The sequence below is a fragment of the Tetrao urogallus genome (genome assembly GCF_951394365.1).
Source record: "Tetrao urogallus genome assembly, chromosome: 7".
NCBI classification, from domain to species: Eukaryota; Metazoa; Chordata; class Aves; order Galliformes; family Phasianidae; genus Tetrao; species Tetrao urogallus.
In genome coordinates this window covers 36036985-36061175 of record NC_136820.1, presented here as the reverse complement: position 1 = coordinate 36061175, position 24191 = coordinate 36036985, and the positions used below count along the sequence as shown (strand labels likewise).

General features: G+C 44.4%; 1 protein-coding gene across 1 annotated transcript in view; it reads left to right on the top strand.

The window, feature by feature from the left end:
- Positions 1-298: 298 nt before the first annotated feature.
- Positions 299-24191, top strand: part of MKX (mohawk homeobox) — a gene marked incomplete at both ends in the record, with an annotated part of 40029 nt that continues 16136 nt past the window's right edge. The window contains 4 exons of the mRNA XM_079538697.1: positions 299-480; positions 1868-2027; positions 7069-7222; positions 8421-8756. Of these exons, the coding sequence (XP_079394823.1) occupies positions 299-480; positions 1868-2027; positions 7069-7222; positions 8421-8756 (832 nt within the window). The remainder of the gene's footprint in view (positions 481-1867; positions 2028-7068; positions 7223-8420; positions 8757-24191) is intronic.

Here is a 24191-nt window from a genome sequence, read left to right as displayed (position 1 = left end):
AAAAAAAAAAGGAGGGGGAGAAAGAGAGAAACGGCACAGAAAGCCGCGCTCCGAACTATTGCGACACGGAGCGAGGAGCGCGGCGCAGGCTGCGGCGAGGTGCGGGCGGAGCGGGCCGCGGCCGTGGGAGCGGGCGGAGGGCGGGCGGCTCCCGGGGGTGGGCAGACGGCGCCCGGGGCTGCCCGGGGCGGTGCGCGCGGCCGCTGGGTGACCGCTGCCGCCTCCCCGCAGCGCAGAGCGGAGCCCCCGCACCTCGAAGCCGGCGGCCAGCCCGACGGCGGCCCCCAGCCCCCCCACCATGAACACCATCGTCTTCAGCAAGCTGAGCGGCCAGGTGCTTTTCGAGGAGGACGCCAAGGAACGGGAGCGGGGCGGCCGGCCCTACGTGGGGGTGGTGGAGGGCCCGCACCACGCCGAGGTGCTGCTCCCCGACAGCCCGTCCATCAAGGAGAGCCTCAGCCTGCGCAACCGGAGGACGGGGTATGCCCCGCGCTCGGCCCCGGCACGGGTTGGGGTCGCTGGTGGGGGGGGGGGGTCGGACGGGCTCCCTTCGCCCCCGCCACGACGGTCCCGGGTCTCCCCCGGTGGCAAATTCCGCCGATGGGTGATGCAGAAACGCTCGAGCTGTCGGAACGCGTCCGTCCGCCGGCGTGACAGCCTCCCCCGGCGCGGGCACAACCAGAGCGGAGCGATCCGCAGTCCCCTTCGCTTGGGAGCCGCGCGTAACGAAACCCCAAAACGGAGCCGCGAGGCGCACAGCTGCAGCTGAGTGCTGCCTTTAGTTGGACGCGTGGCGGTGCGGGACACCCCCGCTGCCGCCGCACTCGCGGCGTTCGGAGCCGCAGGGGGAGGAAGGAGATGCCGGTGTCGGTGCGCTCCCGGAGCGGGGATTTAAAGCGGAATAACGGCCCGCGGTAGAGCGGGGATTTGCTCCGAAGGCACGTGAGCCGCTCGCGGCTGCTTGGCTCGCTGTGGGACAGGTGGAATAAGAGGAGATGGGAGGACCCGGGAGCTCGGCCGGAGAGCAGAGGGTTGAACCGGCGGCCGCCGACCGAGCGTTTCGGGTCAGCTTTAGAAACTAAAGGAACGCGGCGAGAAGATACCGAGCGCGAACCGTTCCGAGGAGCTCTTTTCGCTCCTCATTTCCACCTTAACGATTGCATCAGCTCCCCGCGGTTGCGGCGCTGCGGGACGGCAGCGCGGAGCTCGTCCCAGGCAGGCGCTGCTCCCGGCCGAGCGCGGAGGCTCCGGGCTGCGGGGAGTCTCGTCCGGCAGTGCCCGGCCCGGCCCCGCGGCGCCCCCTGCTGCCCCCGCGCCCTTCTGCTGCCCCCGGGCGCGCTCTGTGCATTTGCTTTCCGATGCTTTATTTAAAAAGAACGAACACCAAACACCTTCCCCCTCCCGCAACTCCCCCCCTTCCTTTTTTTTTTTTTTCTCTTTACTCTTTTAAAAAAAATCCTTTATTATTTTTTTCTTTCTTTTTTTATTTTTTTTTTCCTGTCGGTGGCTGAGTTTCATTTCCCCCTTTTAATCGTTTAACCTTTTTTTTTTTTTTTTTTTTTCTCTTTTTCCCCACCATTTTTCCCTTTCGGAAACGCTCCCGCATGACCGCCGTTCACCGCCGCGCTCGGTGCCGCGCGTATCTCCCCCTGGGTAGGGATTCGGGGCGGCTTCACGCCGCGGAGGCGGCCGGAGCCGAAAGAGCCGAGCTCGGGCCCCGCTCTGCCCCATTCCGGAGTACCACCGCAGTCCCGCACCGCCCCAGGGCCGAAATCCCCACGCTTCCCCCCCGCTCCCCGTCGGCGCATCTCGGGACAGAGTTCCCCCCGTTGTCCTCTGCACCCCTGAGCCCCTTTCTCGGCTGCAGGGCTCGGCAGAGCGGCGGCAAGGTGCGGCACAAGCGGCAGGCGCTGCAGGACATGGCACGGCCGCTCAAGCAGTGGCTCTACAAACACCGCGACAACCCGTACCCCACCAAGACCGAGAAGATCCTGCTGGCCCTCGGCTCCCAGATGACCCTGGTGCAGGTAAGGGACCCCCCGCCCGGACGGAAGGGACGGGGGCAGCCAATGCTGGGGCCGCAGGTGCGGTCGGGGTCATCGGCGCGGCCGGGGATAGCTGGGCGCGTCCTTCCCTCTGCCGCCCTCCAGCATCGCCCCGTGCCCGCTGGTGGCAGTTCCCACACGTGGACTGTGAGGGCTGAGGGCAGCGAAACCCGTTTCCCCTCCTCCCTTGCTGGGAGAAGGCGCTGCATCCTTTATCCTATCCATGAGTAGAACGGAAAGAGTTTTGCATGGGCTTTAAAAAACTTCAGGTTCACCCCAGAATCGGTAACAGGAGATGTCAGCACACGGCAGGGCTTGTTCAGGAAGCTGTAGGGAGCAACTCGTTTCCCTCTTGAAAACAGTCTGGAACAGAAAGCATCGCACTGCTCCGATAGCAGCCACCACCTGTCAAGCCCAAACCCACTCTGCCATGTGGGCACGCAGTGCTCAGTGACTGATGGAGCATTTCGGTGCCACACAGTGCAGCCAGAGGTAGCTGTGCTCGCAGGTACAGCCCTGCTGCCACAGCAGGAGGGGTGCAGTTGGCTGCAGATGTTGGTAAATCTGATGGCTTCATTCCCTTTTGCCATCTGGTGCTCTGTGCAAACGTGTGGTGTGATGCTGCCGGTCGCTGAGCGATGCTGTCCTGGCTCTGGACGCTGCAAGGATTGATGTATTGTGAATGGTCTCATTCCTGTACTGCTGCTGGGTGAATAACGGGAAACATGTGTTGGCAGGATGAGTCCTCAGTGCTCTACCCAATCTTTGATGTGTCAGCTGTGGGGCACTTGATATCAGAGTGGGAGAGCAGGTGGCAATCTGGAGTTTTGGTTCTGAGCTCCTGCAGAAAAGGCAGGGCTTCGAGCTCCCGTTCTCATAACGTTGGCGAAAGGGGACACTTTTACACTTCAGTACCTCATTGTGGAACTGCTGCACTACCAAAACACCATTACTTCGACAAAAATAATATTAATGTCTCGGAAAATGCCAGTTGTAGCTGGAAGATACAGTTAAAATAACTTCTTTGCTTTGTAAAAACATGCATGTAAGGTTTGCTCAGACTTTTAAAAATATGATTGGATAAACACTGTCCATGCAGTGCTGCAATTCAATAGGAGCAGTTTATTGAACTCCAGCTTTCAGAATATTCCCATATTTTTACATGAAATTTAAAACGTACATCCAGAATACGTGTCTGGAGAACTTCACATTTGTGACATATTGAGGACTTCTCCTCTTTCTTTATAAAAGCCACAGAATGAATATACAATGGGAAAGTGTCTGGTGGTGGTTTTTGCAGTACTCCTCAGTAGGTCCCGGTTGGGATGTGCTGTGTTTGTCTCTGTAACAGCACCAAGGGAACCATGGCCACTGCTCCACGGAGCACTATGATTTATGGCAGGTGTAGGATGAAATGAAAAAGAGTTACAGAGTGCTGCATTTATCCCTGCTAGACCCCCATGGCTCTGCTGGATTTACACCGAAGCTGAAGTTGAGCAGTTTATTTCTACAAAATGGAATATTTGAAAGAGTTGTGCGAAGCAGCACATCCATCTTCATTTACAGAAGCACGCCATCAAAAAGAAGCCCCAGATGTTTCTTCCATCACTTGGGTGCACTGCTTTTTTAATTCAGGAATAGTGTAGCATCTGCACAAGAGGTAAATAAGTAAGTCTGGCAGCAGCAGCAATCCCTGAGCCTGGTGGAACAAGATAGCACCCACCCCTCCTTGGCTTTCATGTGCCCAGAGAGAGCCAGGCTGCAGTCCAGATCAGTGTTCCTATTCTTGGTGATTTCAGCCACACTGGGTGCATCTGTAACAACCTCCCTGGAGCCCGAGCTCATCCAGATGGGGCTGCTATAGCCAAGAGCAGTCTGGGTTTAGGCTTCAGTATCTGTTGGAACGTTTTGTCCTCCCCTCCCCCCCCCCCAGGCAGTGTCTCTGGGGATTGCTTTTCTAGACTAATAACACTGAACATTACCGGAGAACCAGGAATCAGTGTGGTGTCTTCCCTCTGGGTTATGCATCTTCATGCTGAATTCGCACCTTACTCTTCCCCCATTTCTCAGATTTCAAGTTGCAGCTTTCTTCTCCAAAGGGCGCTGTTGAAAATCCCTCCAAGCTTCCACCAAAACATCACTGAGGCAGTGAATGGTTGGGGACCTGTCCTGTTTTTCACCTGTGCGCCAATCTTAGGAAAGTTCTTCAGTAGCTGCCTGGGGTGTGGTGTTGGTCCGTGTGGCATCAGTGGTGAGGCTGCAGCCCTTCTTTCCTTTCATCTGACAAAGCTTACTCCAGTACATACCATATTCCAGTCTGTGCTATCTGTCCAAAAGAACATTTGCAGACTATGGCATGGATATAGGTAATCCTTTTGTGAGATAAATAGGTAAACACACAGCTCCATTTTTCACTGTATCATTAGGACAGAATCAGAATGCCATATTTTCCACTATTTTATTTTCATTAGTTCTGCTGTCACCCAATTGGCTGATTTTAAATTAATTTCTCCTCCTTCTCCAGTACTTTGGCTTAGCCCCGTGCTCCCTGGTGCAGCGTGACAGAGGGGCTCTCCCACCTTCAGAGGGGAAGTCAGACTCTTTCAGGGAGGTAGGCTTTTGCAGCAATCATAAATCATCTTGTTTCTCAATAAGTAGTAGCAAAACCCTGTGCATATTCTGGGCTGACTTCTTCCTGAGCAGTCCAACGAGGTCTTCAGGAGTCCTCAAGGCAAATGTTATTGCAGCTTGCAGTCCAACAGCCGAAAGTTTTCTGCTTCCCAAACTGCCAAAGCAGGAAACCAGAAAAGCAATATAAATTGAGAAAGCATTTTATGTTTTACTCCAATTAGATTCTGATTCAGAATCCAATAATTTCTCCTATTAATGTGCTATTAACGTGCTACATTTTCATTTGCATTATTACCGCAGTGCTTGATTTATTTTATTTTAAATTTTGTTTTAGACGTTCTTGTGAAATAAAAAAGAAAAATGGCCATCTATTCCTTCCAGAAAGAAACATGAATAGCTGTATTGTAGAAGAGCAGCTTTCTGCAATACTAGGATTAATACACGGGTCATGCGCTGCTGTGGATTTAATAGTGTTCGGATCCACACAGGCATATCAGGATTACTGGGGGAGGAGCATTGCTCGATTTGTTCCCATTCTGAAACCTCAGCCACTCTTAAGCACTGAAGCAGAACAAATCACAACTGGTCTGAGGAGGCTCTTCAGAAGCAAAGCCAGAGGGTCAATATTTCTTGATGCCGATATAAGTACTTGATGCTCTCTGGAAACGGCTGAGCTGATCTAAAGCATGAATGCAGGGAAGCACTTTCTATTATCATTCTCCCTGTTGGCTTTTTCTGGTCTTTTCATTTGTACGGAATAGCTGTATGATTGTTGCTGACAAGAGAAATAGGTTCGGTTGTGCAGTTTTTCAGGATGCTTAGTTCCTGGGGATTTCAGAGATAAACCTTTTTTTTACTATGCCTTGTATATAAATCACTGCAGGTTTTATTGTTTTGGTTTGGTTTTGAGATGTCTGGAGATCACAGTAATATAAGGTAGGACCTTCATGGAAGATGGCTGGCTCTTGAGTGGATTTACCCAACTTTCTTTCATCCTCAGCATGCCTTGTTTAATTTGGAATGAGTTTCTGGAGTGCTCGCTGCTTTGTGTTTTACCAGAAAGCCTCTCTTGTAAATGCTGACTGAAGGTTATTCCACAGTGATCACGTAACTACGACTTCCTCCTCTCATAGCAGAAAACTTGAAATATGACTCATCTTGTCACACTGATATGCAGGATGCAACGAGTTGGCACAGGAAAAACAAGCCCAAAATAAACCAAGAGTACCAGGCAAAAATCACTCTCGCTAAATTTAATTGCTTTTATGTTTGAGTCACTCTAATACTATCGTCTCTTCCTTTCCTATGATGAAATATCGATAAAATATTTCAAAGTATGATGGTACGCAGCAAAACAAAATCTCTCTCGCGAGATGGCGGGGAGCTGCTGGCTCAGTGAGGTGATGCTGGACTCCAGGCTGGTCTGTTCTTGTTGTCCCGTGTCTGGTTTCCGAGCTCCCCTACACCGCGCTGCAGGCAGTGGCTCGTGCTGCAGCTGAGAGGTCTGCAGCGAGTTTGTTCATGGCATCAGAAGGTGGATGGGTGCCAGGCCACCCTTTCTGGTTTACTATAATGATTGCTGTGTCAATGTGATGAATATAAACAAGCAGCCTTGGAGAAGAGTCAATGTTACTTACTCTTTGCTGCCAGCTACGGCTTTGGTCTCCTAACCTGTCGCTGCAAACGATGTGCTTTGTTCTGTGTTGACTGTGTAGGCCTGAGGGACAGCACCACGTGTCCTTTTCTGTGTCACACTCTAGAAAATGCTCTGCATCTGGGAGCAAAGAAAATGCATAACTTCCCATCTTTAGCAATGACTGTGCAAGGTTTGTATCTCTGCTGGTCTTCACAGTTGCAGAAGCTGCTGCTCTGTAGAGCAAATGTCTGATTTCTGTGTAACTCAGTGTGTGCTGTGGTCAGTGCCGTACCGCCCCGATATCCTCACCGCTCTCTTTGTGTCCTGAAAGAATTTAGGCTTTCAGATAATCAAATGCAGAACAGCTCTTCAGCAGTTTTATTGTAGCCCATGTAAATGTCAAATGCAAACTACCTAACACCAATTATTAATTTTAATTTAGGATGTGAGTAATATATCAAAGATTTGTATGGGAAGTTCAGGGTGTTATCCTTAAAAAGAAAGGAAGATGAATATTTGTGGGCACCTTCATTAAATATTTGTTAATAACCTATTGAGGGTTTGCTGACACTGCTGAAAGGTGGAAAGGCAGAACCTGAGCTTCTCAGCAGCAGTTTCAGACTCCCAGTGCCCCCGGGGTGTTTTCCTCATCTGCTCTTTTCGTGGGACATACATAAAGCTTGTGTACACTGTGTGGGCCAGATTTATTTATTCCCATTGTTTTCCAGGGAAGCTAATACATTAATTTTTAAGCAGGTCTCAAACTGGTTTGCCAATGCAAGACGTCGCCTTAAGAACACGGTCAGGCAACCAGACCTCAGCTGGGCTTTGCGAATAAAACTGTACAACAAATACGTCCAAGGGAATGCCGAAAGGCTGAGCGTGAGCAGTGATGACTCGTGCTCTGAAGGTTTGTTGGTGCTTTTTTTATCAATTTTACACCGATCAAAATGCATTTAGAAAGTCTCAAATACCACAGGTTAGCTCTGGTTTCTTATAACACTCAGCAGAGCCACCTCTGCTTGTGAATCAGACTTTTTTTCTGGCTTCCAAATACTATTAAGAGTAGTTGCAAAACACTTGCAAGATGGGTTGTGTAGGGTTGCATGTTATTTGCCTGCTTTGTGTAGCTTTCCAACTACAAAAAGAATTGATAGTGCATTCAATTCTGCAAGGCAATTCTGATTTAAAAGAAAAAAAGCTTTCATTTGTCAGTTTAGGGAAATGAGAAGTCTATGGACCGTTACTATTCTAAAGGGAAGGGATGCATGGATGTCACATAATCAAGAGAATCTTATTAACTTCCAGGGGGCTTTTTTTACCCTAATGTATACACCACTGTAGATAATACTGTGTGTAATTTCATACTATTGTGTTTTGTTTCTGTATTTCACCCACAAACATTTGCCTTAAAGATTCACAGGAAATTTCTCCTGCCCAAATTAACAAATGTAGGAGTTTTTTAAACAGTAACCCACATTTTTAATAGAACATTGTTACTAGTCATGTATGGGGGCTTTTTTTTCTGCCTGTTGTGAGGGAAAAAAGCTACAAAATGATGCCAGAGATGTGTATATGGATTTTTAGAAGAACACATTTCAAATTATGCTCAGCTTCAGTTCTGTTTGTTCCGATTTCAGTTTGTACTCACATTTCTTTGGACAGCACTTTCATTTGAAAGATTGGTTGCAGGACAGCCAAAAAAGTACAGTTTAATCAAATATGCTTAAATATGCCATAATATTCAGGAGAAGCTATGATCATAAGAATTAAGCTTATTCATCCATATTTTGAGAAACTTACCACTGGTTTAAGGTACTTCTCATTTTTTATTTTTTTTTTTCTACCTGCCTCACCTTCATTATGAACAAATTAGACCTAGAGACTGTTTCTACAGTTGATAATAATAGTTGGAATGTCTGAGAACTCTGGAAACTACAGTGAGCAATGTGCGAACAGAAGAAAATGAAAATCACTTTGTAACACTGAAGTAAAAAATTACTAAAAAATTACTAGCTTTAGTTGTATTTATAGCAATTTAAACATGAAGAGAATGCCTTTTGTTAAATATTAGACATTTGCTATGTTACTGTATCTTTTGTTTTCAGATGGAGAAAATCCTCCAAGAAACCATATGAATGAAGGGGGATACAACAAACCAGTTCATCACACTGTGATTAAAACTGAAAGCTCAGTCATAAAAACAGGAGTGAGACCAGAAACAAGTGCCAATGAGGATTACGTGTCACCTCCCAAATACAAAAACAGCTTATTGAATCGTTACCTGAATGACTCATTGAGACATGTCATGGCTACTAACGCAGCTATGATGGAAAAAACAAGGCAAAGGAATCACTCTGGTTCATTTAGTTCCAATGAATTTGAGGAGGAATTGGTGTCTCCATCATCATCAGAGACAGAAGGCAATTTTGTCTACCGGACAGGTAAGGGATTCTTCCGACATCATTTTTGATACAGTTGGCTTTGGTGCTTGTTCTCACCTGGAATGGGTTTTGCCTAGTTGGGCCTTTTATGAGAGCTGATGACTCCTGTCCATCCTCTATTACAGGAGTGGTAACTCCTGTCCATACCTTTGTTTGAGAGTGGATGACTCTTGTCCAACCTCTCCCATTCCTTGGAGCTGTCTACTTTGCTGTACTGAAGCTCCATGCTGTTACTGACTGCTCAATGAAACTGCTTTTTCCTTTTAAATAGAGCAGGGCAGACTTTTGAAGGATGCTCACAGGTCTGTTTGCTGGCACTAAGGCAAGCCTAATGAGGAAAACAACTCCTGAGCATTTTGTTAGTAAGGGAGAGCTGGAGAAGTAGAGGGATGTGCTGTGTAGCCCCAGACACAGGGTAGAGAGCTTTGTGTTTTCCTGGTGGGTGTTTGTGGCCATATGCTCATTGGGGGAGTGCACATGACTTTTTTTCCCCTACTGTTCATTCTATTCACTGTCCTCAGGGTGCCTTCTCAATCATGTGGCCCTTTGGATCTCTTATGATTACATGAATTCAGACCAATCTCTGCATCACTCTCCAGACACAGTGCACTGGACTAAGGTGGCATAAACTTGGCCAATAAATATCTTGATTTAATGTTCTGGAGAGGTTACATGTAATTTATAACTTAGATCTAATCAGTAACAGCATAAAAGGATGATTTATACCGTCCATTGTGTTGCTGGCCAGAGGAAAGAATGTGGCACTGCCTGGTCCATGCCGGCAGATTACCATAAATTAGGGCAGTGTTGGAACTGCTTAGGTCCCTGAAGGGCAGCAAGTGCTGGAGAGCTCCTCTAAAGCTTTGGAGGCCTCCACCAGCATCTCAGGGTTTACACCCATTGCAGCAGCCTGTGAGGTTGGCCGTTTCTCAAGCATCATTGCTTGGAGGATAGATGGACGGACACTGATGCAAGATGCTGGAGGGCTTTGCATTTAACTAGCACAGATATAGATGCAGTACTTGGCTTCTCATGGCTCCCCTTTGGGCTGGCTCACTGCCCATCACCTCCACAGCCCCTCAGGTTTGCAGCCTTGGTGTGCTCCTTCTTCCCAAGTATATTTAACATGGTTTGTGTCCCTGTGGGGGAATAGCAGATTTCCAGAAGGTCTAATGCTGTGGTGGGGGTGGGAGGATGTTGGTGCACGTGGGTAGTCTGGGAATGACCAAGGGGGAGTGGAGGACCCATAGAGGAAAAGGATCTCATGGGGAGCAAGAACAGTGCATGCATGATGAATACGTTTCAAAATTAATTCTCTCTGCTCATTTAAGATATTTCTTTTTCAACATACCAAATGCATTTGGTCTGCATTATGGGCACATTGTCTGCCAAGTTTTATTTTTAAGTGAAAAGTTACTCAAGAACAGATGCAGCAGCTCAGATATGTAAACTTCTGTTTTTCTGTACTTTTATACCATAACTTAAAAAAGGACACAGTGACTTTTTAAAAATTGTAATAAATTTGCTACTGGTTAAGTTCTTCTTGCCAAGTTTCTAACTGCACTGAAAAATATGGTCTTCAAAGAGAAGGCTGAGATGGGCACGCTCTGACGGCAGTGAGTTTGCAGGCTGGGCTTGGCTGACCAAAAAACAGCATTTGTCCATAAAGCTTAGAACTGGCTTTCCTGAGACTGCTCATGAGATGGTATTTAAGTCACTTTTAAAAAATCTTTGTTAAGCGTCGTGGCCTCTGGTGAGAAAACAGCAGCAGCTTTCAGGATATAATGTTATTCTTTTTGCGCTCCCAAAGCAGACAAGCAGTAGCCTGACAACAGAAACAAAAAGATCAATTATTTGGTATGTCCTGCCCGCATGCGTGTGTACGCTCAGGAAATAACATACAAAAGCAGGCTTTTGTCAGTTATAAGGCTATAGCCCCACTGGTGATGCTGTAACATGCAGGAATTGACTACCTCATGACTAAATGTAGATATTTCCGTGTTATCCTGAAACCTGTTCAGAAATAGAGGGAATTACCCAAATGACTGTTAGATAGGAAGGGATAAATAAGGACATTTTATTTTTTTTAATCTTTTCTGTGTAGTCTGAACACCTGCGATGGCAGCTCGTGCAGTTGTGCAGCAATTTGTGCAAAATAACTGTAACCAATCCCATCTGGTTGGGTGAGACAGCAGAGTGTGTCCAACTGTGCCCCTCTGAGCAGCAAGGGAGTTTTTAAGTGTGGTGTCAGCACTTAGAAGGAGCTCCCCTCTGCAGTGCTGTGTTACATGAAGCAGTGGACTTTTAACAGAAAGAAGCTGAAGCAGACTTTTGAAGTTCTTGATAGATGTTTTAGTTTATAAAGACGTTTTCAGTGAGATGTCAAAAAGTGTGCGGTGAAAATTGAGCGACATCTAATTTTGGAGAAAAACTTTGGCAAGCTTGCGATGCTTCCACGAGCAGAAAGTCATTTGTTTTGAAGGGAAATCTTTATTGTGCTTTCCTGGAAAAGCAGTTTTTTTGTAGCACTTCATGAGCAGGGAGTTTACTGCCGGGGGCTGATCCGTGCTGTAGGCTGCTCTCTGCTCTCGGCCACTTTGGTGCCCACTGGGCCTGCAGTTAACGTGGCTGCAGGCGGCTCAGCAGCCTGTGCTGCGTTAGCTGGGTATGAGCAGTGTCCGGTGACAGAAACAAGAAATTGCAGTTTAAAGTTTATAAGGAAAATGGGTAGTGCCATTTCCCATTTCAGTCATTAACATGCTTATAAACACTGGCCCATATGCTGCTCTGCATTCATGCAACTGTGAAATCCCATGCAAAGATCAAGGACAGGCTGAGTAACGCTGTGTTGGGAGATCAGCCTTGGTTTGTACCTCTGCACTGTGAGATCGCAGGGAGCATTTTTAGTGCTGGAATAGGAGCAGTAAACACCAAGGCTCAGTCCCTGCGGTATCTGTGTTGCAGATTCTACAGCCCTGTCCTCTCTGAGACTGGATATGGAATGCAGCAGGATGCAGAGCAGGGTGTGGGGGATACAGTGCAGGATGAAGGGAATGTGGTGTAAAATGCAGGGGATGCAATGCAAGGTGGGGGGATGCAGAGCAGAATGAGGAGGATATGGTGTGCGACACAAATTGAAGTGGTACTGGATGCAAGGGGACACAGTGCACGATGTGAGGAGATTTGTTGCACCAACTGAGAGAGAGCAGAGCACTGAGAAAAGACTGGGAGCATAATCAGACCTGTGAACATACTCAGACGTCACATATGTAAGCGTTTCTGTCGTAAGTTGATACGCTTATATGTATATAAAGTGACATACGTGAATGTGTTCACTTAAGGCAGAAAATTTCTGTTCATGTTAGTCCTTGCACAGGTATAATGTGTAAGTATGTATCATTGCTCAAATATGCCTTAAACTGACCACTGAAAGGCACTCAGTACTTTTGTTTAGTTAAAAATCCATGTTAGAGAAGTTTTCATTAATTCCTTGGCAAGCTATCTCATCTCTGCAGGTTCCCTGTATGACACCAATAACTAAAACCAGACGTGCCTATCTCTAGTTGATGCACAAATGCACATAGAAACAATGGTCAGACTGCAACAAGTACTCCAGAAATATACTGCAAAAAGATTTAATAATCCTTGTAGTGAGCCTGGATTGAAGCACCCACATCATACTTTGGTTTATGGATTGCCAGCACATTGACTTTTTTTTGTAATTATGGGCAGTGCTCTGCGAGGCCGGTGTCATTTGTTACCTGCGGAAGCAAAGTGCTCTGCATTGCTGGAGTTCAAGGAAATGAAAAATCCCAACTTTTCTGGGATATCGCTGTCTGGTGAGTTGTGTTGGATAGAGGAAAGCAAAAATTAAAATGAGACAAAGAGAGGGGTGAAATGGCAGGACAGGGAGTTTTCAGACTTTTTTTATGTCAGCAGGTTTTCATTGACTCTACTTTATGTGTTACTTAGCGCAGCAGAAAAGCCAGAACAAATAAAAATAGTGAGGAAACCAAAGACTTGCAGGCCTGTGAAGGAGGGTGGCTTTGAAAAAAACTCCTGAATGAGTGGTTGATTTTTGAAGATGTTTGATCTCTATTTTTAGGCGTTTATACTCAGGAGTGTGTTTAGCTTGTGATGTTTTCATTACTGCTGCCTTTTTCTTTCCTCTTGCCTTCCTTGTTTTTTCTTTAATTTGGAATCCTGCAAAGTCTGTGATTTATAAAGCAGGATCCTAGGTCGCTTCTTGCGATGAACAGAGCACTGGGCGCAATGAAGGATTGGGCTCACATTCCTGCACAGCACTTAGGTGTAAGGGTGCTCATAGAAATGCTCTGCAGACACGCAGACTGTATTGTGGCCTTGTGGTTATGTGTGGTCCTTGCCAACTTCTCCTCTCAATTTAACATTTGTAGAAATTAACATGTAATTTAAAAACGAGCCATAAAATGTAAAAGCATAATGTGAACACAATGGAACCTGTTTTCAGAGACAACTCAAGGGACCAGCAAAAGCTGTGAGCTTTAGTGACTTTTGCAAGTTCCTTCTGAATGGTGCTGGGGACCTCGGGGATGCTTTAAAATCAATGTAAACCAGGGAGAGCTAAAGGAGGTCCTTGTTGCAGATCCTAATGTTATCCAGAAATGAAACTGAAAAGGGGAATGTAGAGCAGAGTATTAAGTGCGCAAAGCACTGTAACTGCAGTGTGGAGGTTGCAGTTAAGATCATATTTCAGCAGGAATTTTATTATTACACGACCAGATTCATCAACGCTGAAATAGTGTGGAATTGAGAATGGAGGAACAGATTGTCTTTAATTTGCTTCCTTAATGGCTTTTCCTAAAGAAAGACTAAAAGGAAACTGCTATGCTACAGGGACAGCATCAGATTCGATATGTATAATGGTAGCCCAAACTTGAGGATTTTAAAGATCCTTCCTGCTCCCCTCATGTTAAGTCTTACATTTTTTTCAGTTTGAACAGAGAAAATCAAATACACTTTTTTTTCTAGTTTTCTTTCTACTCCTCTTTAGTTTCTTGATTTCTCAGCACTTGCACGTGGAATGTGTCAGGATTATTTCCACACAACAGTGGAAAATGGTGCTTCATCAAAACTGACTTTAGTTGTTTTTGGTGGAAATGTACCCGTTTCAACCAGAAGGTCTCAGGTGGCAGTGTGGAAGAGGACCATGTTGTGCTGTGTTTTTTGTTTTTATAAAACCCAAAGTATTAGCAGTTCTGGAGAATGGGTCGTGTGCTGGGCTTCTGCCAGCACCATGTTCATGGGCAGAGTTGGGTGTGATTGCTGTGTAGACCCAGGAGAGGTGCACACACACCTCTGCCATTAGTTTGGTTGCTGCTGTAGTTACAGAGTATTTTCTGTGTGCTGCATTTGTCCACGGTGCAGCTTATGTTGGGGCAGCAGCACAGCCCCTATGGCTCCCAACAGCATTAGCATCGCAGAGACTGAGATGCTTTCATGTGAATGACTTGAAAAAGTGACAGCATCTCACCAAAAACTCAGTGAGACCAAATACCACGGCCACAGTTTCTGCTGCCCATGTCCTCCCAGCAGCCTGCTAGTGTGGCTCTGAGACCGTTATCTCCGCAGTGCAGATATTCACAGCAGCAGCCAAAAAGCAGGAGACCCCTGTGCTTGCCTAGGATGTCTCTCAGCAAGGAAAATGTGCTGTGCTATCACAAATTTTCAACAGCCATATATTTTAATGCTCCTTTTTAGCAAATGCTCCTGGCCAAGCATCAGGACTCATTAATTTAATGAAGGTGTGTATTCAAGGAGAAGGAAATATCCCCATTTTCCCATTGTTCGAAATGGCTTCAAATGCTTGGTCTTAAAACCTGGGGTCAGCCCAAATGCAAATGTTTCAGGAAATAATGTGTGTGAAAAAGTACAGGAGCATTAATCAGAGTGTTTTCCAGCTTAAGCTGTAGACTGTATGATTAATTATGAATATAATAGGGAAATCATTAAGAAAATTAACAGTTAATTCAATAAATGTTTGAAGTGTGTGTGGGAACCTACAATTTGGGAAAAACGGCTCAGTGAAATGGACCCGACGCAGTTGCGAAATGTGCCTACCCTGCATCCTGTGGCACCTGCACGTAAAAGAAGAGAAATTACAGGGACAAAATCCATCCTTTTTGCCCAGTGAGTTACATGTGAAATCATAAATCCATCTTCTTCACAAGCAACCTCCGTCTTTGGTGATGTGTGTTAACAGAGTAATCCATATGCAATATGCCGAACGTGCGCTGAAGGGTAGGGTGCAGGCAGGCTGCGCGCCTGCAGTGCGGCATTGCACTGTCCATGGCAGCAAATGAGAAAGAATGGGGAGCCCATTAAAGTTTTACACTTCTCTCTGGAAAAATGCCCAAACAGAAACTCCATGCCTGACGCAGGGTTCCTGCATGCACCACTGTCCCTCCTTGGCTTAGGATCAGTAGCACGCCACTGGGTAACCTGGTGCATCCAGCTTGGAGCATGGGCTGTCTGCGCAGTGTTTCGGCACTGCTGTTCATGTTGCTGTAGTTAGGGCTGTATCTGTGTTTCCATTAGAACCCCTTTAATCCACAAATTTATGACCCAGCTGTAAAAATTCAATCCAGACTGAAACTTGGCATGGGAAGCATTCGTTCTCCCATCTGGGGAAGGGATTTGAGCAGGTACATCCCAATCGTAGTCATCTTGACTGGGCTTGTAAATCTGGAGCATGGTGACTGCTGAATAAATCAGTAAGCTTCTTAGGAGTCCTGGAGTTTGAAATATTTTATGCTCTTGATGAGACTGGTGAAAAGCAGCGTGCTTGTATTCAGTTGTATAGATGGTAAATAAAAACGTGCTTTGAGTTTTTCTGTGCTTACATGCACAGGCACATGCATTTTTCTTACCGTGACAATATTTTGACATGGGTGAAAAATGCATGAACTTGTATAGCATCTTGCTCCACAGCAGAGTTTGTTCACTCTCAGGTAGCATAAAAAGCTGTGTCCGCATCAATGCAAGCACCAGAATTTTTCTGTTGATCATAATTAAGGAAAAAAAAAAAAAAAAAAAAAAAAAAAGAGAAATTAAAAGATCAGGTTGTTTTGTCCTGAGTGGGATTTCTGATTCAGATTTTCTCAGAATATCTTTAAAACAATTCTAGTATTAAACTGAACTAGTATTAGTTTTATTCACCATCACTATTTTCTAAGAAGCTACAAGCTGGATGTTGCCTGACCAGATAGACCAGTAATCTTATCTGATCAAGCAAATCCTATTTCCTCTTGCAGGTTTGTGGTTTTTGAAAGTAATTCCACAACTTTAAAAACTCCTTTATGTGTTTAACTGAAATTTTTTAGGTCATTTGTCCATAATGTGAATACCAGAAACTTTGGCATAATTTGACAGGAGGATTGAGAGAACCTGGAATTTGTCTCTGCGTGGGATGCAGATGAGTCCATGCTCTGACATTCAGAATTGGTTGTGCTCTGAAAATGTGGAGAGTCTGTGGGTGCTCTGTATAAGATTCTTGCCATTGTGATGGAGGTGGGGGAATGCTTATAGAAACACCTGTTTCCCCAGAATGTCCCACATCTGTGCAAATCAGATAATTTCTGTGTATTCAAAACCAGAGAAGCAGAGTTGGATTCTGTTTTGCTCAATCCACTTCATTCTCAGTGTAGAAATTTGGGTGTGAGAAACAAGGGGAAAGTGTGGAAACTGTCAATGGGGCCTAAATGCTATTACAGGTCTTTTATGCTTTATGGAATGCAAATGGCATCAGATAGCCATTTTAGATATGCTAAAGAAGAAATGCATCCTAACAGTCAAAGCACTCAAACGTTTTATGTAATGTACTAAGCGAGGTTTATGTGAGCTGCAAGAGAGGAGCTGGAGGTTAAAGCAGGGAAGTAAGTCGGAGAAGTAAGCTGCATTGTAGAAAATCTTGAAAAAATAAAAACAATTTGAACAGAAAGAGATCAGGTAAACAGCTAGGGCTGGAACAGCTGAAGAGAAGCACACAAAAATAGGTAAAATGAAATTCCAATGAGCCATAAAATGTGTTTTCCTTAATTTTTCGCTGTGGCCTTGAAACCTGATGTTGGAGCCTTTATCTCTGTTCTTTTGCTGATGGCCAGAAGCTGAGGTTATGATGACCAGATCATTCAGTATGGCACTGACATTTCAAGTTAAAAGAGATTGCCAAGACTCTAAGTTACGACACTGAAATATACCACTATTTCTAAAGCCAGTTTTCAGTCCCTCCCTCATGCCTCCACATTGATTTAGGCAACAGATGCATGAAAGGCAAGGCAGCATTCAAAATAATCCTCTAGCTGGAGCTGGCGGAAGGCTGGCTAGTGGGCTGTAGCCAAAATTCTTTAAATGTTACAATGTTTTACATTTCTAAATGTAAAAACTTTCTTTCCAATGTGAGGTACCAGCCAAACGTCTTAGTTACGGTATCTCAGAGTAGAAGCTGGCCTGAAGCCTCGTGGTCATTTGTGGGTATTGACAGATTTACACCATTGAAGATCAAGTTAAATGTTGTCGGTTTCTCCATCTCCCCTTTACTTTGTCAGGCTTTTTTTTTCTCTCAGTTCCTATTTGTCAACTTAAATCCAATTTGCTGGAAAAACGAAGGCTCCTCACGACCTGGCTCTTCAGGAGCGAATTGCCTCAAATTCCTGCTGCTCGCCAAACTATTTTGTAATGCATTGCAAAACAGCAGCAGGATCGTTCTCCTGCACTGGATGTACTTTGTGGGCTAGACACAGCAGTCAGCGCTGAGGCCTCAGCATACCAGAGGCCCCTCTGTGCCCTTGGCTGCAGGATGTCCACCCAAGGCCCCACTCCTCAAACTGCTGCTCCATCTTAAGGAGCCAGGTATGGGGCTGCCTTGGTGTGGCCAGATCTGTGCTCTGTGTACACACTCTGGATTTATGGCAGTGGTGTGCAGACGACACAGCCTAAGGGCTGGGTGGTGGAGTTACACAGACACGCTCTGTGTCCTGTTTTTTTTCATTTTCTGTAGTTTAGCTGGTGTGTAGCTTGTGGCTACTGCCAGCTGATTCTCTGAGCCCTGAGTCTGCCTTCTCATGGGTGTTATGTGTGCGCTGTGTGAGCTTGCGGCCTCTCCCCTCAGCAATACCAGCAGGTGCAGCGATCGCGGGCTTGCAAAGTATTGAAGCACTGTATGGGGAGAAGCCATAAAGGCTGTCTTGCTCTGGCCAGCTCCAGAAACTGTAGTGATTTGTGACAATCTTTCACATACACATGTTCATACATCTATGAAATATATTCATACTTCTGTATGTGAATACCTATCTATAGATGCATACACACGTTCCCTCAATGCTGTATTCCAGTGGTAATTTCTGTGTGATTGTGCCGTTTCGCCACATTTTCTGTTTCAGCTTGAAGCATTGGAGTTCAGTGTGGCAATGCTAGCAAAAACAGGGAAAATTAGTCTCCCAACTGCATTGCCAATGAGTCATTAGGTATCTTCTGTGCTTGCTCTAGCTCACTGCAAAGCCTGAAGTCCTGTTAATGAAGAGAAGATGATGTTTACCTATAAACAGTGGTCTCAGTGAAGCTGATGGTTTATGTGATGGCCATTTTTGCTGGCCTAGACTTTTGCTAAACCAAAGAAATGCTTGTTTAAACATTTTAAAGGAGTTAAAATGCTGGGTGTCTGTTTTCAGCCCTTATCTCATTAGACAGTGAATGATATAATTTCTTCTGGCAACAAGTAATTGTAAACACATGTAAGAATTATATTTTGCTACAGTTTTTTTAGATCTCCACAGAGAAAAATCACCAATATTCCTTGATAGTCTGTGCTCCATTCAAAGTACTTACAGATTAATTTCCTTGACTCACTACCCCATTATTTCAAAATGAGCCAATAATTATATCAAATGTCTGATTCACAGTACCTGTAGTTTGACTTGGTAATCAATGGATAGGCACTCAGATGTTCTAAAATCAAGCTTTTTCAAATGCATGGTGTTGGATGAAGCAAAGATCCATTTCACCAAGGCCTCGTCTCATTTTCAAGTGCATACCGCATAGTTTGACACACAAAATTTGTGTGTTTCCAAAGCTCTCCAGACTTCTTATGGTGAACTCCAGCTGCTTTCAATGTGATCTCTGCTCATAGATCAAAGAATATGACCCTTGGAGAATGTCAGTGCTCATATTTGGGTACTGCTCTTCCTTCATTCCTTGCACAAAATAGGAAAAATAAAGGCTTTATTTAGCCATATGGTACTGCTGCACTTGCTGAGGTTTGAGGAGCTCTGTAATTTCTCTGTGGGAATCACAGCTGCTTGGAGACACCATGTCCCTGCCCAGATCAACTGAAACCCATATTCTAATGAGCCTACCAAAGCCCTTGGTGGGCCCATCCTTATGGCCATGTCCTCTTCCCATCCCATTGTTCCAACTGCCTCTGTGCACATCTCAGCACTCTCACCATGTCCCCACCTTGTTTATGGGGAATCTGTGTGCCACCACCCCACGTCTGCTGCCGATGAGAAAGGAGGTCTTGGCAAAAAGTCAGGTCTGAGTGAGACTGAGCAAAGGGGAGCAGAGGGGGCTGTAACGAGGTGTAGCAGGCAGTGCACAGAGCTAGGACTGCACTGCCCACTGACCCGCATGTGTCTTTACAGCTGGGTTATGGGTTTAGGAGAGTCACATGCCCCAGGATCACATATATAGGATAACTGTTTATCAAGGAGAGGAGGAGGGAAAAAATCAACAAATTCTTTTGATGTATTGTATGCCATCTGTATGTGACACTCTGATACCTTCAAATGCTTAAACAAAAGCCCTAAATATAATTTAGTTAGTAAAAATATACCTTAGTTATAATAAAATGATAATAGTGGAACTTGGCAACAGAGCAGCTAATAAATATTACACTTTTGAAATGTGCCTGGGATCCAAGTAAGTACTCTTTTACTGTGTAGTTAAAGCATGTGGCAGGACATGCTAGACCAAGATTTTCTTTTTGTCTTTCCAGTGGAAAACTGAAGTTCTTTGTTTAAGTGAAACCCATTGGGAATTTTTCTAAAGTAAAACAAGGAGCTAAAGAATTCCATACCTTTTTGCCAACTTTTCTTCCTCCTTCAAGCCAAATTATCAATTAATGGGGCATTAAATATCAAATACTACCTAGTTATATTCATCCCTGTTTTTATTTAGGTTCCTTCACTATTTTCTTGTTGGTACTTCAAACATGGTTGTATTAAAAGATGAGATACTGTATAGAGAAAAGGCTACCCTTTCCAAACATTTTTGTCCTTATAAAAATAAAGGTCAGTAATACGAAAGTAATGAAATTTGCTTATTTAACCTTACTTCTGATTTTTCAAAAGAAAAAAAATCTATCCTCCTTTAAGGTCTTCTTCCTGAGCTTCATTCTTTGCCTTCTTCATTAGCTGTCTCCATTTCAGTAACCTATAGTTTTGCCAGCAGAGCAGCCAAGTGAATGTTTGACCATATTTTTGTCTGGCTTTAGCAAAACCGTGATCTGACAATAGAATACTTTTCTCTGGGTTTTCCTTCTTCCCCCAGGGAACCATACTTCAAGGGCAACCTGCTTGTCCAGCGTATGAACATGTGGAAAATCCACTGCTATGCACTAATGATTTTCAGATGGGCCATTGTTGCTGAAAATCATCCCAAAAGCGGCAGCTTCTCCATTGTAGTATCTAACTACTTTGGGATCGCGTTGCTCATACCTGGTCGAGAATAAACCCTTTGCATTTACATATAGAGTAGTGATGTGCTGCATCACACATATGTAATAACAACATTTAGGGAAAAAGTGGGTGAAAGTTATTGTTGTGGTTCTTTTTTGGCCATTGCAACACACATCAAAATCTGACATTTATTTCAGCTTGAAAACATAAATGTAGGAAAAAATCAAGCTATGCCAAAGATCCACGACAGCGAGGCAGAAGCACCCTAGATATTGTCCTCCAATGAATCACTTTCAAGCTTTTGTTTTAAATATTTACAAGGAGTTTTGTCATACAGTGGGGGAGAGAAGAACGAGTTTTAAATTTTAAATAGTTTCTGTTTTGCTCAGAATTTGCATTCTTTTTCAACAACTTTCACTTTTAATTTGTAATTAAAGCCAAAGTTTTCTTTTAATTTTAAAAGCTTGTCCTTGGACTAAAATAACATGGAACATTTTTAAACACTGATCCAAGCTGCTGTAGATACATTTTATTTAAACCACAGAGCCTGCTGTTGGATTCCTGGCTTTGCCAGATAGACTACAAACTGTAAGTGTGGCAGTGATGACTGCGGAGTTCTGGATGCTGCACTACCAGTGAGGAGAGTTGTTTTTCTGGAGCTGTTCCTCCCTTTGGGCCCTATTCATGAATGACTTAATCTCTGTGTATGATCAAATGTCGTGCGAGTTACTGTGTGCAAAAAATCAAGGCATGCTTCTCTTTGCCATGCTCCTTACATGGAATTGCTGCGCCTGCCCGGCGAGCGGTTGGAGAGTAGTGAGGGTGGGAAGCGAGTGGCAGCAAAAACACACGCAAACCAGCAGAAGTAATGTGAAAATGAGTGAGACAAAGCAAACAGAGGAATCTTTGAAAGACTGGGCATGCAAGTTGAATTGGGCCGCGTGCAGGCAGCTTGAGCTTGCCCATGCCGCGCAGCTGGGCAGGGAGCAAGGCATTTGTGTCACAGGGCCGATAAATTTACCATGAAAAACAAGTGTTCCCTAGTACTTTTTTCTGGAGTTTTGGCCATAAATACCATTTCCAGTGCATGTTTCTATTGACTTGTTTCATCTCGGAAAGCAAACATTTACTGTTTTGATGGGCAGATCTCAAAAAGTTCAGGGAATCAATGCTGCTTAGTCTTATCCTCTCAGACTCAATTGCTTGCATGGTGTAATTCTGTCCCTTACAGGGACGTTAAACCAGGAGTGATTTTCACCTCATTCCTCTCCCTGAAGCCAAGAGAGAGACAAGTCTCACAAGATTTTCATTAGCTACAGTATTAATTACGCTGTGCATGCCAGACCAGGAACTTTTCTTACTATGGTTTGATATTTTCTTAGACGCCCATCAGAATCAGGGTGTGAAGCAGTGTGTATCTGTGTCCACATTCATATCAATTTCTTCCTTGCTCTTTTAAGTTTCAGCAAAATTTTAGCTTCTGTTAGATGCATGTTTCCCGTCAAGAGGGAAGAAAGGCCTTACATTATCTGAGTTGTTTTTCTCATCACCAACACCCTGCGGCCACCACAAGTAATTCTGTCTGTCTCGGCGTGCCCTGGTGTGGGGACAGATTGCTATAGCAGGACTCCCACACGAAGCAGTGCTTAGTAGAAAATGGGGAACTACTTGACTCAGGCATTGAACTCCTCCAGCTGTCAGTGGCAGCTACACTTGTTTGTCCGAGGCAGGGGCTGGAATAGTCATTTAGCTCTTTGTGAGACACTTTCCATCCCTTTAGCACTGACAATGGACTTAAAAGATGTAACTCGCTTTTCTGGTAGGTTATTGCTGGAGAATCATTTTAGCTCTAGGAGGTGAAAGGCAGAAGAAAGGAGAGAAGGAGAAGGGAAAAAGGAAAATGTACAATCAGGAAATAAATACAGGTGGGAAAATATTGGATAGAAACTTTTGGAAGATAGTAAAGAAGGGAGAGTAGGTGAGGAAAGGGGAATGCAGAATTGAGAGCAAGAACGAAAAAAGGAAGAGGAAAGGGAAGACTGATGGAAGAAAGGAGATCAAGGGATGAAAGTAAGAAAGTAAAGTGGATATGATGGAAATATTGTTAGGAATCTCGGGTGCAGTGGAAAGAAGCTCTAGTATAAATCAGAGAAGTGATAGAAGCATTTTTCACAATTCAAAATAAGGTTTGACATTTTTCCCTCTCAAAGTGTTTGACGGATAAGGGTGGATACGCATTCAAGAGATGTTTTACCACTCTACTTGGAAAGCACCTTTGAATCTAATTAGTACTTCTTGGCTTTTTTTTTTTTTTTCTGTGTTAGTCAGGCTAGGAGCAAAGGCACATCTAGAAAAGGGTATGACCTTGCTTAAAACACAAGGCATATTGATCCATTGCTCATGACTCGGTGAAAACCTGAACTAAGTTCATAGCTAAGTACCCCAATTTTGGTGGCAAGAGGACATCTGTTTGTGTGGTGTGTGTGGCTGTTTCTTGGTACATCTGCACTCCTAACAAAGCTGGATGAAGAAATATAGCATTTTCATACCTTGGCTTCATCGTTCCCAGTTTGGGCTTTGGAGACTCCTACCAAGACCTATTTTGAAAACTATAACTAGTTTTCAGGCTAGTGTAAGACAGGTCAGCAAAATGTGGAGGCTTCTCTTATCCAGCATTCCTGAAAGGCTGAACTTCTCCCAAGTCTACTTCTGTAATCTTCAGATCACCTGTTGGAAAATTTTTCAGTTCATCATCTGTAAGTAGCAGATAGAATATATTCTTAACCTGCTGCATATCTGGTTGAGAGCAACACTTTTGTGCTCCCCTGGGATGAACATTGGTCAGTAGCAGAGAAAGGATATTGCCTGGGATGCACCAATAGTCTGATCTGGCATGGCAAATCATGCATTCCTATGTAGTTCATGATATATATGAACCTAAAATATGTCATGCCAGATCAGATTATATGTATAATTTTCAAGTTGAGCAAAAGGCTTTGTTTCTTTCTTTCCCCCTTATTTTTTAAAGAAACAGAATTTATCTGAATTAAAAACATGATTGGTGATGATGAGTGGGTGGTTCTGTTTACCCTGCCACATTATATAGTACCACTTTTACTCCTTGTTTGGATAGCAGTCACAAGACCTAGATATCAAGCTGTGAAAGTATTTTTCTTGCAGCAGCCTTTCTTTTTTTGGCAGGCAGTGGCTTTGGAGATGCCTCACATTTTGTCATGTGATTGGACTGCTGATGAGGTTTCTGTGCTGCCTCATTTTCCTGGATTCCATCTGAATTAACTCTTCTTTGGGTTGTGACCATTAGCACACTTTTGAAGGAGTGGGGTTTTGCATCACAGCGTGATGAGCTCCTAATACATGGTCTTTGTAGAAAAACAGCCTCTGCAGAAGGAATTAGCTGTTAGTTCCACGTGACAGAAATCTGCTTTCTGTACCTTCAGCTGTTCACATACATAACACGTTCCATCTTCACAGCAATATTCCTTCCTGAATCAAGGGAAAATGAGAGGAAATGACTAGTGTATAATCACTGCATCTAAAAACATTCAGCTTAGTCTTGTAAACACATAAACTAGTTCTTCATAAACAAATGTCTTAATTTTCTTTAAACGGAATATTTAGATGTCAAAGATAGAGAAGCTGGATATGTCAAACACATATGGTTCCTATTGCATCAGAGCCTTTCTTAATTTTGGTATTCTAATTG